Source organism: Mandrillus leucophaeus, unplaced genomic scaffold (genome assembly GCF_000951045.1).
Source record: "Mandrillus leucophaeus isolate KB7577 unplaced genomic scaffold, Mleu.le_1.0 Scaffold150, whole genome shotgun sequence".
NCBI classification, from domain to species: domain Eukaryota; kingdom Metazoa; phylum Chordata; class Mammalia; order Primates; family Cercopithecidae; genus Mandrillus; species Mandrillus leucophaeus.
Window position 1 is genome coordinate 4,388,506 of NW_012101477.1, and position 14,726 is coordinate 4,403,231.

The window sequence follows — 14,726 nt, forward strand, 5'->3', positions numbered from 1 at the left end:
CTCATGAACCCCGTGGATCTGTGTTCACACAGTACACACACAGCCAGAGCAAGCGGACCGGCTCACCTCATCCCGTTAATGCCCAAGCACACACATCTGGGACACATCTCCATGAGCCCAGGCTCACAGACCACCTAGACAGCTGCTCACACACAAACATCCAAACACCATGTCTGCGAACAGAGCCCACGCACATACTCCCATGAACAGAAAGGCACACGCATCCAGGTACGCTCCCACCAGCAAGCAGAGAACACCTGCCACAACCTCACATCCAGATCATCTCTACTCCCGAGACACGCACATCCACACACACACCCCTGTGATCTCCAGATGCCACCCTGACCCGGACACTATGATTTGTTGAAATTCGTTTTTAATTAAGCGATGTTGCAGCCAGAGTTGACTTCAGTGTACAGGTGTGTGATCTGATGTATATTTGTGTAAAATAAATGTGTTCGTATAGACGGTTGCAAATCAACCTTCAAGACTGCGTGCTTTGGTGGTGGGGAAGGAGGGAGGAGGGGAAGGGTCTTTGGGTGTTTCTTCAGCATTTTCAGGACTTTTGTGGATCGATCCAGCACCCCTGCCCTGCACTCCTAGGAAACACGTGAAGAGCACACACACTGGCATTCTCGTCGTGTATTTGTGATCTCCTCTAGGCAGGCCTGACAGCCCCACCCACTCCCCAGTGTCACTGCTACCATCCACCACGGACATTTGAGTCCTGAACTTGTCATGCTCGGGGAAGTCCTGTGATGTGCCTTGTCCTTCTCCCAGGTGCTCACCCCCAAACACAGGTGCAGATGTGCACAAACAGCCACATTCTGCCGTAGCTGTCTCCAGTCTGATCATGTCACCCCTGTCTTGACCTGAAGCCCTCCAGCTACTAGTACTGCCCAAAGACCCCTCGAGGGGCAGTTTATTCTCGCATATTCCGCCCCATCTCGCTCTCCAGCACACAGTAGATGTTCAATAAACTGTTGATCAAATTCTGAGGTCTGCTTGTGTTTAATCAGACAATATGCAAAGTATTTACAACCAATTCTGGATACCCCCACCCCCCCATGTCTGGGCCTTGGAATTTGGGACCCCCAGACCCGGCCCAGAGTCAGGGGTCCCCCAGGCCTCTGCATAGTCATCTGAAATCTACAAAACACTGTTAAAAAAAAAAAAAAAAAAAGGACAGTATTAAGACACCTTACACAAAGGGCCTTAGGCAGTTGGAGAGGGATTTGAGAGCTCGCTGGGGTGAGTGAGCCCAGATTTGACTGGAATGGACGGGAGAAGACTTGGGTAATAAACATGTACGAAAGGAAAAGTTGAAATTTCATAGGCAGGCACTGCTTGACCTCCTTCCCCACTGGCAGGGCCTGGCTGGCTCAAGAACCCTTGGCAGTGGGAATGTTATTGCTATGACGAGGGGGCCATGGTGAAATGTACATGTTTGGGGGACGGAGCAGGGGGGGCATTTTTACATGTTAAATATGGACACACATGGAGACACACACACATGCACACACACACACACACAGGGACCCTTGGCAAGATGCCACAAACTGTCAGCTGCCCCTTTACACATGGGCACACTGAGGCCCAGGGAGAATCTACCACACACCCTAAGGCTGAACAGAGCCAGAGCCCAGTCTCCTGACGTCCCAGGGCTGGGCTCACCATGGATGTCCTGCCACAGGGCCTGGACTGGAGCTGAGCAGTTGCAGAGGCCATGGCCACATGTGGGGCAGACGCTGCAGCCCAGAGAGAAAGCAGGGGCCACCCAAGGTTACACAGCCAGTCCTGGTGCATGGCAGTGGGTAACACGTCCTCTTTCACCCCTGCCTAGGCACTCTTTTCTCTCCTCATGAGTTAAAGGGTGCCAACTTGGGGAGGAGAACAGGGCCAGGAATTGAAATGCCACAGGACAAAGTACGGGGAAGGAGGCCAGGACCAGGGCCTCCTGGACTCTTGGCTCTTCTATGTCTGTTTGATTGCCTCCAGAGCCCCGGGGCTCACTCCCTTTCATGGCCGGCTGGCTCTGAAGGTCAAAAATCACCCACAAGCTGATTGAAGCCTCTCTCTCCACACTTGCACCTTTCACCCTGATTCCCAGCTCAGCCCCACATCTGCCTCCATGCTGTTCCCGACAGCTGGGCTGAGCGGGCAGCGGCAGTGGGAATCTGCCGTCTCGAATGCATCCTCAGACCCCTTGTCTCCTGGACTGTCCCAGTCTTTCCGTGATTCCTCCGACGAACTGTTGGTTCCTGAGGAAGACAGAGGGAGCACCAGGTTCCAAGCCCACCTCCACTCTGAACTGCTCCGTGGCCTTGGGCATGTCACATCCCCTCTCTCGACTGCCTCCCCATGGGTGAAATGGGGGCAAGGAAGTGATGATCTCAAAGGGTCCATCAGGTCTAAGGAGGGCAGGGTTTGAGGGGGTACTCATCCCACCCACCCACCATCATCAGGTCAGGCGAGGCCTCGTGCTGCCCAGCCTAGGAGCAGCGGCAGAGGGTCTGTCTCGGCAGCCTCCGCCTACAGGTGTTTCCAGAACGGATGGCGAGGGGCAGGGTGGCAGGCAGGCAGGGCCAGGGCCCTCTTTGGAAAGGCTCTTTGGCCAGCTCTCGACATAGACCGGCGGTGGCACAGAAGTGGGGAAGGAGTTCAGTGAGTGGAGTAGGCTGAGGCTGGAAAAGGGCACCCTCAGCCCCGGACCCAGCCCTTCTCCCGATTCTTCTTCCAGAGACCCACAGAGCTCCAGGAGGGAGTGCGGGGAGGAGCGTGCGGCTACAGCGGGAGCCGGACAGAGTCACTGTGCTGGTCTCGCACGCCTGCCGCCCTCTCGGGCCACCCTAGGTCCAGAAGCCCCTTCCATGCCACCAAAGAGGGAGGGGCCTCGCCCCTGACAATTCAGCCCCACAGAGAGAGGACCAACAGCAGGCAGGCAGAGTGAGGCAAGCCCCGAGACAGGGGCCACCCAGCCCAGAATCCAAGCCGAGAAGCCGGTCTGGGCCCGCCTGCACCTAGAGGTTCTCCCCGGGCTGGTACTGGGGCTCGGTGGACGTGAAGTAGTCCTCCAGGAAGGCCTGCAGGTACTCGAAGGTGGGCCGCTCCTCAGGCTCCTTCCGCCAGCACTGGCACATGAGGTCGTGCAGGGACTCGGGACACTCCGGTGGGCAAGGCATCCGGTAGCCCCGCTCCACCTGGTCCAGCACCTCGCGGTTCACCATCCCTGTGGGCAGAGCAAGGCATGGGGAGCCCGGCTCCAGTGAGGAAAGTGGGGTGGGGGAAGCTGATGGGGAGGACAGCGAGGGCTTCCTGCCTAGGACAGGTTGAGTGTGACCATAGGTAGGTCCTGTCCCCAAAGCTGAGAGCATGGACCATCGGGAGAGCCTAACATCAGATGCTCAACTTCTTTGTTGTACGGATGGGGAAACGGGCCCAGCAGGAGTCATGACTTGCCCAAGGCCACCAGGGCAGATGGGTTCGGGGACTAGAGACGGGCCATGAGGACCTTCTTACCAGGGTAGGGCACCCGTCCCTTTGTGGTGAGCTCAGTCAGCAGGATCCCAAAGGACCACACGTCCGACTTGATGGTGAAGCGGCCATACAGGGCAGCTTCCGGAGCTGTCCACTTGATGGGAAATTTGGCACCTGCAGGAACGAGAAAGGTCGGGGCAGCTCTGACCTCCTGTCACGACCACTCTGGTAGATAAGCACCATGAGGAATGACAGATGAGGAAACAGACTCAGAGCGGGACGTGACCTGTCCCAGGCCAAGCGCAGCATACCACACAGTCCCTGCTCACCTTGCCGGGCCGTGTACTCATTGTCTTCGATGAGCCGAGCCAGCCCGAAGTCGGCCACTTTGCACACCAGGTTCTCTCCCACCAGGATGTTGGCTGCACGAAGATCCCGGTGGACGTAGTTCATCCGCTCCACGTATGCCATGCCTGAGGCGATCTGCAGGTGGAACCGCGGGAGCCCAGCTCAGGTGCCACCCATGCCCTCCCAGGGCCACATAGCACCCCGGGGCTGGACAGCCAACCACCCCTTCCCCACCCTTCCCACACTTCTTCAGGCAAGTGAGGTCAGTTCACAGTAAATGCTGTTGGCATCGAAAGCAGGAGCAGTGCTCTGCGGGAATAGGGAGCACAGGGCAGAGGGTAGAGGGCAAAGGTCAAAGGGAGGCACAAGATTAGATGCAGCCAGGAAAGCGAGGTGACCATGGAAAGAGGCCCCAGCGGACCCAGACACAGATGAGTGCCAGGTCCTGCCTGCTGCCCAAGTCTCTCTGAGCCTGTTTTCTCATCCGTCCAGTGGGAATAACAGCCAATCCTCGTCACTCCCGGTCGTGATGAGGATTAAATGAAAAAAAACACTTGTTGAGCACTGCCTGTAGCCAGCGCGAACACATGTCTGCTGAGCGCTACATGACCTTTACACAGACGACAACTGAGGCCTGAGGTCCCACAGTAAGTCAGTGACCCCTGATGCCCAGGTAAGGGCTTTCTGTTGCCCAGAATCACCACTCAGGGCACCTGTAAGCAGACCTGGTAAATACGTGCAGCAAGATCAATGAGTGTGGAGGCAATCAAGGTAGGCTTCTTGGAGGGGGCACTCAAGAGGCCAGAAATGGCTGCACCAGATGGGACTGGGTGCTTGAGGACCAAGGGTGTGGGGAGGCGGGAAGGGCTGACTCACCTGAGCAGCCATGTCCACCAGCTGAGGCAGCCGCAGGTACTTGCCCGTCTCCCCCTTGAGAAAGTCCAGCAAACTCCCTGGGCAGAGAGAGATCCAGCTCCAGCTCCTGCCCTGTCCCTCTGCCAGGATGCAGTGATTCCCAAAACCCGTCCTCCCAGGTGGCTGGCCTTGCTTTAACCAGCACAGCAAGGCCTCACTCAGTGCTTCTCACACAAAAGGCAAGCAGGACGGGAAACAACCAGAAGTCCACCTCCAGGTGAACAGGTAAACTGTACTAATGCAGACAGCAGAGTCCTGCTCAGCGACAACAGGAACAAACTGCTGGGAGACACAACAGGGATGCATTTCAGGCCGAGCGTGGTGGCTCCTGCCTGCAATCCCAGCACTGTGGGAGGCCGAGGCGGGAAGATCACTTGAGCCCAGTAGTTTGAGACCAGCCTGAGCTACACAGTAAGACTCTGTCTGTACAAAAAATACCAAAAAAAAAAAAAAAAAAAAAAAAGCTGGGCAGGGTGGTGTGCACCTGTAGTCCCAGCTACTTGAGAGGCTGAGATGGGAAGATCAATTAAGCCTGGGAGATCAAGGCTGCAGTGAGCTATGATCACACCACTGCACTCTAGCCTGGGCAACATAGCGAGACCTCATCTCAAAAAATAAAAAACTAAAATTAAAAAAGTAAAAAAAGGATGCATCCCAGATGTAAAAGATTCCATGTAATAAATTCTAGAATAAACAAAACAAATCTATAATGACAGAAAGCAGATCAGTGGGTGCATGGGTTTGGGGCTGGACGGTACTGTCCACAAAGGGCACAAGGAACTTTCTGGGTGAAGGAGATGTTACATAATTTCATTATGGTTAGGGGTACACAGTAAATCCACTTGTTAAAACTCACTGAACTGAACACTTAAAAGGGGTATATTTTATCATATGTAAACTATACCTCCAAAAAGTGGAATTTTGAAAACTAACTAATTAGTTTAAAAATTACTATGGCTCACACCTGTAATCCCAACACTTTGGGAGGTGGAGGTGGGAGGATTGCTTGAGCCCAAGGGTTCGAGACCAGCCTGGGCAACATAGTGTCCCATCTCTACAAAAAACAAAAAATTAGCTGGGCCTGGTGACACACACCTGTGGTCCCAGCTACTTGGGGGGCTGAGATGGGAGGATGGCTTGAGCCTGGAAGGTTGAGGCTGAAGTGAGCTACGACTGTACCACTGCACTCCGGCCCAGGAGACCCAGGATTTGGCTCTACCGCATTTCATCTTTGAAGATGCCCATTCTAGACATGAGGGGAAACGAGGCTCATGCCCCCTGCCCCTGCCCGGCCGCCCAGGCCTCACCCTTGCTCATGTACTCTGTGACGATGTAAATGGGCTCCTCCGAAACCACAGCATACAACTGCACCAGCTTCTCATGCCTCAGCTTCTTCATGACCTGGGCCTCCTGCAGGAAGGCCTCTGGAGACATCGTGCCAGGCTTCAGGGTTTTGATGGCCACCCTGGTAGTGCCGTTCCAGGTCCCTGTTGAGGAGGGATGCAGGCTGCCTCAGTGGAGCCCCTCAACTCCTACTGCACAGGGATCCAGGATCTGCTCGCCTGGGTGTTGGTGTCAGCTGTGGCCTCCACAGCCATGTGACAAACCCAGTCAAAGCCTGGGCCCTTTCTGAGCCTCAGTCTCCCCATCTGTACAATGGGTACAATGGCAGGGTGCTCCTCACAGGATTGTTACTAGGATTAAATGCTCAAGAACCAGTAGCTGTTGTCGGGACTGTGATTGATTGATTGATTGATTGATTGATTTTTTGAGACAGAGTCTCGCTCTGTCGCCCAGGCTAGAGTGCAGTGGCACGAACTTGGCACACTGCAAGCTCCGCCTCCCAGCTTCACACCATTCTCCTGTCTCAGCCTCCTGAATGGCTGGGACTATAGGCGCCTGCCACCACACCCGGCTAATTTTTTTGTATTTTTAGTAGAGACGGGGTTTCACGGTGTTAGCCAGGATGGTCTCGAACCACCCGCCTTGGCCTCCCAAAGTGCTGGGATTACAGGCGTGAGCCACCGCGCCCAGCCTGGACTGTGATTATTAAGAATGTCCAGGCCGGGCGTGGTAGCTCACACCTGTAATCCCAGCACTTTAGGGAGCTGAGGCGTGTGGATCATTTGAGGTCAGGAGTTCAAGACCAGCCTGGCCAACATGGTGAAACCCTGTCTTCACTAAAAATACAAAAATTAGCCAGGCGGTAGTGGTGTGTGCCTGTAATACTGGGTACTTGGGAGGCTGAGGTAGGAGAATGGCTTGAGCCTGGAAGGTGGAGGGTGCAGTGAGCCGAAATCACGCCACTGCACTCCAGCCTGGGTGATAGAGTGAGAGCCTATCTATAAGTCCTTAAAAGCAGCTTATTAGCATGACAGATAGGGGACCAAGGTTCCAACTCAACCGGTGTCACTCCTGGGTTGGTCATGTTCCCTCTGGCAGGACTTTGAACGTGCCTCATGTGTTAGCATGCAATGTGTACTGGTGGAGGCCAGGGGTGACGTGGAGCTGGCCCAGGGACTGCGGAGGCTGCTGCCAGAACAAGAGGTCACCTCTGGAGCCCACCCATCCCAAAAAGTGAGACACTGTCCTAAGCATGAGGGTTTGGGGGTCAGGCTGGCCAGAGCCTGACTCCCACCTTCACCTCCAGCCAGCAGAGAGACAATGGGAGAGTCAGTTCCCCTCTCTAAGCCTCGGTTATCTCATCTGGAAAATGGGGATTCCACAGTGTCTATTGGTGGAGCTGTTTGAGGACTGAATGAGATTTTAACCACTGGGCCAGCCCCACCGTGAGGGCTCAGTAAGTAATGCGGTTATCGTTTCACTACTATCTGCTTTTCTAACTGGGGGCTCTGGGGGAAGCTGTATTCTAGACCAGCATGTTTAATCCAGGTTCTTGTCCCAGCAGGCCTCAAGGTTCCTTTGCTGTGTGACCTTGGGCCCATTCCTCCCAGTCACTGGGCCTCTCTCCGAGGGTTAGGGCTCAGGCCCACCTCTGTGGCCCTCCTGGCTCAAGCCATCTGCATGTGGCACTTCATGAGTCGACCTGGAGCACCCAGGGAGGAAGTGAGGCCCTTCCCAGGGTCATCACCACTCACCGAAGCCAGAAATGAGTTTTGCAGCCACCAGAATGGCTGACGCTGTGCATTCACCCAGGTTTCGCTCAAGTCCTCACTTTGTGGCTATGCTCACACCCTGGCTTCTCACCCCTCTCCCCTCTCACCAGCTCAAAGCCCATGCCTCCCCCTTCCAGACGGCCTGACCTCCAGCCTCCAGGCCTCCGTCCCTGCAGTGCCTTCTACCCAGGAGGCCTCTCTGCTGTCCTCCATCAGTACTCTGGAGGGTGGAGGGTGGAGAGTGGAGGCAGTGGGACTGAGCAGAGATGCGGCTCAGATGAAACCACCTTGAAAACAGCACACCGTGATCCCCGCCAGCACCATGGGCTTACGGGCTTACAAGTGCTGTCCCTCCTCCACCCTGGCCTCCGGTCCCTCTGTGTGAGCAGAAAGCAACCGGTGGACGAGGGGCCTGGGTTTTGTCAGGGCTGCACGGTGCTCATGCTTTGCTGTTTCTCCAGGGTTAGACAGGAAATCGCTAACAGGCTCAGACCATGCCAGAACTAAGCTTCCCAGCACCTCCTCCCACGAGCCAGGCTTCTCTCTCCATGGCTAACAGCTGGTGTGTGGACAATGCACTGGGCCAGGGCCTCCACAGCCTCCCATAGGTCCCACTGTCACCAGCCCCATTCATAGTCGGGAAGACTGAGACTCCGAGTGAGGCCACCGGGCCCAGCCTACACAGCAGGTCTGTGCAATGCCCAGCCCTGTGAGGATCTTGGAATCAGGTGCTATGGTTTACACGGTCTGGGGCACAGCGCTTGGGGGGCCACATCCCAACTCGGTGCCAGCCACCGCTGGGGGGCTCCAGATTTACAACAGGGCCCCGTCGTCCAGCAGAGGCAGCTAAAGGCAAAGGGACCAACAGAGCCCAGAGCTGCCACACGGGGTGGGGGATGGATGCCTCTCCCGAGGGCAGGGGCCAGGCCTTACCCATCCACACCTCGCCAAAGCAGCCCTGGCCCAGCTTGACCTCCAGCCGCAGCGACTCCCGAGGGATCTCCCAGGCATCCTTGGCCAGGCCCTGAGTCTGAGGCTTGGATGTGGGGCACACAGTGGTGAGGCGGTGGCACAGGCCATCGGCGTGTTCTGAGGAGGAGGCAAGAGGAGCAGTTGGGGGGGCTTCTGCCCTGGGGCCTCCCTGCCCCTCAGTGTGTGTCACCCTACATGCCAGATGCACACAGATTTCAGGAGACACACAGGGCGCCCTCAAAGCCAGGCATCTACATCTATGTACACACAGTCCCACCCCCACACAGGCCCACAGTGCTTTATGCATCTGCTGAGTCAGTCATTCAGCAGACAGTAGGGGGTGCCAGGGACCCTGCGGGGAACAAGTCCAGGGAATCTACCCTCAGGAACTCGGAGTCCAAGGAGGAGCCCCAATTCCCTAATCACCTCCCAGGACCACAGACATGAATGTGACTGCAGGAGAGCTGTTCGCGCAACAGCAGGAGGGTCCTGGGAGGCTTCCTGGAGGAAGCAGCAACTGAGCTTGGATGTGCAGGAGGGTGAGGGGTTAAGCAGGGAAGAGCCCTCCAGGCAGGGGCACAGCCAGAGCAAAGGCTCTGAGGAAAGAATAGCTGCAGGGCTGAAGAAGCGGAGGCAAAAGTAGCTGCAGGGAGCAGGTGGGGAAGGGCGGCACCAGGCGGAGGTGGGGAGGCAGCTGGGATTAGACCACTCGGGGGCTGGTGGGGGTCTTTATCCCAAGATTCCAAGACAGCCCCTGGAGAGTTCTGATCTGAGGGAACGGGGTTCAGCATGAGCCACACAGCGGTGGCCAAAGAGACAAGAGCGTGGTGGGTGATCCCAGAGGAAGTCAGGAGGCCGAGCTGAGAGGAGGAGAAGACTTGGGGTGGGAAGTGGACCAACACCTGCACACAGAGGCCACGCGTGCCACAGACACACGGGCACACAGGCACCCACAGGCACCCACAGGCCCCGACACTGCAGTCAGCTCCGGACGCCCAGGTGGGTGGGCTACAGCACTGCGCCCACGCCCGAGCCCTCACCCAGCACGCAAGCCCCTCGAGCTCCCTCTGCCGCTCTCTCCGTCTCTGCTGCAATCGATCTGGCCGCCCCCTCCTCCTCTCCCAGCAACCGGTTCAGACCGGTCCTAGGGCTACATAGACAAACGACACCAGCCTCCGTCCCCTCCCTTCCAGCTCACTCTTGGGCTCCTCAGGGCAGCCCCCTCCATACCAGCCAGCTGCAGAGCAGGAGCAGGGAGAGACGGGGACTGGGAGGAGGGGGTCGGGGGAAAGAAGAGGAAGAAGAAGGAGACGGAGGAAAGTAGGGAAAACGGAGGAGAAAGGAAGGGAAGGGGGAGGGAGAAAGTGGGGAGGGGAGCAGGAAACCTGGCATCACAGGATAACAGAAGACCCCACCCTTCTAGGCTCCAAAGCCCCTCCCCAGGGTCTGCAGCTGAGGCTCTGCCCGCCCGCCCTCCGAGGCTGGCTCACTGGAGTAGTAGGCCACCAGCTGCTGCAGGCTGTTGAACTGGGTGCGGGAGGTGATGTAGAAGCCGCCGCTGTCCAGCTTGCGGATCTTGTAGTGCTTCACGTTGAGGCCCTTGGCGTTGTCGAAGTCGGACACTGAGAGGCAGTAGGCACCTGCGGGGCACAGAGGGGAGCCGTGACCGCCACGCCCTCTCCCCCGCAGGCCGCAGCACTCAGCGCTGCTCTGGACACCGTTCTGTGCCTGCCTGACATTGGAGGGCACTGCCTGACATTGGAGGGCACCCTGCCTCTCAACAGCCAGCCCCGGGGCAGCCACAGAGGTAGGGCCAAGGGACCCAAGAGACACTTGATTGGAACGTCCTGCCACGCACCCTTGGCCCCAGCAAGACCTCCATATCTCAGGTGGGCATCCTAGCTATGGAACTTGGAGGGGTTGCTGGCTCTCTCTGGGCCTCAGTTTCCTCCTCTGCACAATGCGGGTGCTCCCAGGGCTGCTGGGGAGATTCCATGCCACCACATATAAAAGGGCCAGGCACACAGTAGGCACTCAATAACTGTTTGCTGGGAGCCTGTGAGTGGCTCCCTGTTGCTGTGTGGCCCTGGCCTAACTGCTTTCCCTCTCTGGATCGGCTCACGGGGGCACTGTCCGTGTCCCCTCTCCACCTCCTTTCTGAAGACAGGCCCAGGGTCAGGCGGGAGGGGGTGGTTGGCAGAGGCTGGCTGTCGTGGGCAGGAGACCACTGGCTGGGTGTGGCCTGAAGGCTGCCTGGGTCAAGCAGGGCCAGCCCTGGTGCCTCCCCTCTTTCTCTTGAGCCTAGAAAAGCTTTTGGCCAGAAAAGTTTCCTCCCATCCAGCAGGCCCAGGTAGGACCAGAGGCCAAGAGACGCCCAAATGGCATCAGGGAACAAGGCTGAGCCCTGAAGGCAAGGGCAGAGGCTCCAGTGGCCAGGAACGGCCTTCCCAGGAGCCTGGCCAGGCAGTGCATAGGCATGGGGGAAGCCCAGCCCTCCTAGCCCACAGACCTCCCCTTTGCAATCTTCAGGAGGCGGTTACGATCCCAGGGTACAGAAGAAATGAGGTCCAGAGAGGGAAGTGGCCAGCCTGGGGTCACCCGGCAAGCCAGAGACAGGGCTGGGGCTCAAACCCACACCCGAGGACTCAAAACCTGCCTTGGGCGACCGTGATTTTCTACGGACGGCCTGGCTGGTGCATGTGGAAGCCACAGGCCTGAGACTGAAGCCAACCCTGGTCATATGTGCATACACATACAGGCATGCCCGTGCCCAGTGGCCACATGCTCATACAGGAACACGCTTCCCAGGCCCTCGGGCACCAGACAAACCACAACAGTCCATTCCCACACAGCGACACACAGACAATTCCACCCCACATGCACACACACACACACGCCCAGACGTACACACAGCGTGCACACCCGCACACGGCCACACAACTGTACGTAAATGCACGGCTCGACATGGATGCTCTGCTCCCCATCTCCCGCTGAGCCCCAGGCCCACAGGAAGCAGCCCAGCTTGGTTGCCATGGTGATGGGCGCCTGCAACCCACTCTCAGAGGGGCTGGAGAGAAAGGGGATGGTCTTCATTCTCTGGCTCAGGGGAGGGACATGAGAGGGGCAGGGATCAGGACTGCAGTTGGGGGAGGGCAAAGCCAGCCTCCAGAATCCAGTGCAGCCCAGGGACCCCTGGGGAAGGGGAAGAAGCGGGGCTCTTTGTAGCAGCACCTACCCTGGGAACAAGCCTGTTACTGTGTGACACTCAGAAAAACCTCCAGACAACCTATGCCCATCTTTCATTTGAGAAAACTGAGGCCAGAGAGGCTAAGCCTCATCTTTCTCTGGACATCTGGCCACCACAGGTTACTCAGCGTTCCTCAAATGCACCTCCCTGACTTTGATCCTGCCATTACCTCCACCTGGAAGGCTCTTCCCTCCCTACTCCACAAACCAAACTCCTGCTCATTCCAAAACACCCAGCTCAAACCACTCACAGAAGACTCAGTATCCATTGGCCAACGAGAGTGCTCGTACCTTTTGTGGTCTCACTTTCTCGCACGAGGAAGGTCCCTCTCGGGTTCTCCGCATTGAGCAGTAACCGCTCTGACTCCCGTCTGGTGATCTTGCCAAAATACCACCTGGGAGTGGGAGGACGGAGGATGTTGCTGACTGTCCGGGCTTCTGCCCACTCACAGCACTTATCCCTGGATATGGCTGGGGCGCTGGGCAGCCAGACCTCCCACCCCAGCCCAGGAGAGGTGCTCTGCACCGGCAGTGTCCAGGGACGACGGGTAGAGGCAGCCAGAGACAGTACTCACTCCTCGGCCTGGATGGAGTCGGAGGGCGCCACGTAGTTGCTGGGAATGTAGCCTGTCTGTCCCGTGCTGAGCGAGTGGGCCAGCCACCAGTCTCCCTCTCTGAGCAGGGACAGAAGGAGGGAGAAAAGGAGAAGGGAGCCGTCAGCCACAAGCCCAGCACCCACCATCCTCGTAGGTGCTGTGCTCAGGGCTCTAGTGGCTGAGGGAGGCCCAGGGAGGTGGTGGGGCCAGCATGAGTCCCCGCAGCATGCCAGGTCCAGCTGGCCTGGAACTCCTCCCCTCCCTGGCCCAGACGCCTTTTTGCCGAAGCTGGATCAGATGGACTTTGTCTAGGACCAGGACAGGACTGGCCTTAGTCATCTGAGGCTCAAATCCACAGGGGAGGAGTCCCGGGACAGGAAGAAAGTCGCTTCCTTTCAGATGTACCAAGACATCTCAAGATGAGGACAGCTGCCTTGGGAGGGAGGGAGGGAGCCCCCTGTCTCTGCGGGCAAGCAAGGTTGTAACAGAAGAGATTCCTGCCTGAGAGAAAGTCAAGTGAGACTTGAAAGTGTCCCCATGCTCTGAGATTCGGAAGCCTGCTCCTGGGAGCTGGTGAGACCTGGGTGGAGGCAAGCAGGGGCCCTTCTGGGACCCAGTGACCATCCAGGCCCCAACCCTGCAAACGAGAGCAAGGCTTGCCTCTGTCCCAAATCACGGGTCACACCTAAAGGGCTCCTCAGTTGAAAACTACAGGCCCCCTCCTCCAGCCTACCCATCTGCAGGGGGAAACTGAGGCCAGAGGGGGCTGGGACTTGCCCAAAGTCACACAGTGAGCCCTGTCAGAGGGGGTGAGGTGGGAGAGCCCCGATGCCCAGGGCACTTCTATGCGAAAGTGAGGAAAAGGGGGAGGGGGGCGGGTGATGGGGATGGGGCAGGAGGAGCTCCCGGCGTGGTCGGGTCCCCTGGGCCTGGGTGGGAGCGGGGAGGGGCGGAAGTACCTTTGCAGCCATCTGAATGTGAACCAGGTCTGGCTGGAGCGGGGGTCCAGAGACACAGAGGAGGGAGGAGAGAGCGAGAGCCCAACAGGAGAGAAGAGGCAGAGATGGGGGTGGTGAGAGGCGGAGAGTGGCAGAAAGAGCAGGGGAGAGAGCGGGAGAGCCAGGCGGTGCTGGGGACAGGGGACGAGGGGGCAGCCACAGAGGCCTCACATCCAAAGCAACCAAGGGGACAGGGACAGGGTCCACAGGGAGTGAGGAGAGGTCAATGGGCAGGGAGACCTGGGAACTAGGGTCCAGCCCCCTCTCATTCCCACTGTACAGCTGGGAAGACTGAGGCCAGAGAAGCAAAGGCCTCTTTGCTCAAGGTCACACAGCCAGGCCGGGGCTCCTGACTCCCAGATAGGAGCGCCCCCTACAGGGTGCAACAGGGCTTGACAGCTTGCTAGGCTCTTTTCAATCCAAGGCCACTTTTGCACTTCACCACGACCCCGAGAAGACACGCTGCAGGCAGGGTGGCCCCCACCCACCACCAGGGCCCAGAGAGAGAAAGGCCTTTGCCTACAGTCACACAATCTGAACTTAAACCTGGATCCCTGGCTCCCAGTTCTTCTGAGCTGCCCCTGGCCATATTCTTCAGCCCATATAGAAGATGGAGAAGTTGAGGCCAGGAGGGAGCAGAGCTTGGGGAGCTCTCCAGGGACCTGTCGGAGGACAGGTGAGCACCTGAGACCCTGGGGTTCTGCCAGAAGTGAGCCAGAGGGTGTGGTGTCCCCTCCTGATGGAGTGAGGCGAGGGCGTGTGACTGGGGCCGTGTGGCCTGTCTCGGCTCTGTGATGGCTGGACACACACTCAGGCAGGGAAGTAAGCTATGTGGGGTTACTGGAGGGAGGACCCTGGAGTAAGGGGGCAAGATCCACCTCAAGGAAAGAAGCCTTTGGATGTCCCAAATCCCCACCTACCTCCTTGTTGTATACCCACCCGGGGTGTCCACACTTGTCTCTCCCACTGACCCTCAAGGCCACCCTGCAAGGGAGGAAGGCAGGGCCCCCAGATGAAGAAACTGTGGCTCAGAAGTGTCAAGGGATCAGCGCAGGGGC

At 57.8% G+C, this 14,726-nt stretch overlaps 1 protein-coding gene across 2 annotated transcripts in view; it reads right to left on the bottom strand.

Moving 5' to 3' along the window:
• Positions 1–978: 978 nt before the first annotated feature.
• Positions 979–14,726, bottom strand: part of SRC (SRC proto-oncogene, non-receptor tyrosine kinase) — a 60,923-nt gene continuing 47,175 nt past the window's right edge. The window contains exons 6-14 of one of the 2 annotated variants that reach the window (XM_011974997.1): positions 12,650–12,748; positions 12,366–12,469; positions 10,319–10,468; positions 8,790–8,945; positions 6,048–6,227; positions 4,702–4,778; positions 3,807–3,960; positions 3,520–3,651; positions 979–3,229 (exon numbers count right to left, since the gene is read on the bottom strand). In XM_011974997.1, coding sequence (XP_011830387.1) covers positions 3,021–3,229; positions 3,520–3,651; positions 3,807–3,960; positions 4,702–4,778; positions 6,048–6,227; positions 8,790–8,945; positions 10,319–10,468; positions 12,366–12,469; positions 12,650–12,748 — 1,261 coding nt within the window. In that variant the 3' untranslated portion in view covers positions 979–3,020. The remainder of the gene's footprint in view (positions 3,230–3,519; positions 3,652–3,806; positions 3,961–4,701; positions 4,779–6,047; positions 6,228–8,789; positions 8,946–10,318; positions 10,469–12,365; positions 12,470–12,649; positions 12,749–14,726) is intronic. The other variant, XM_011974998.1, reaches the window with a different exon arrangement.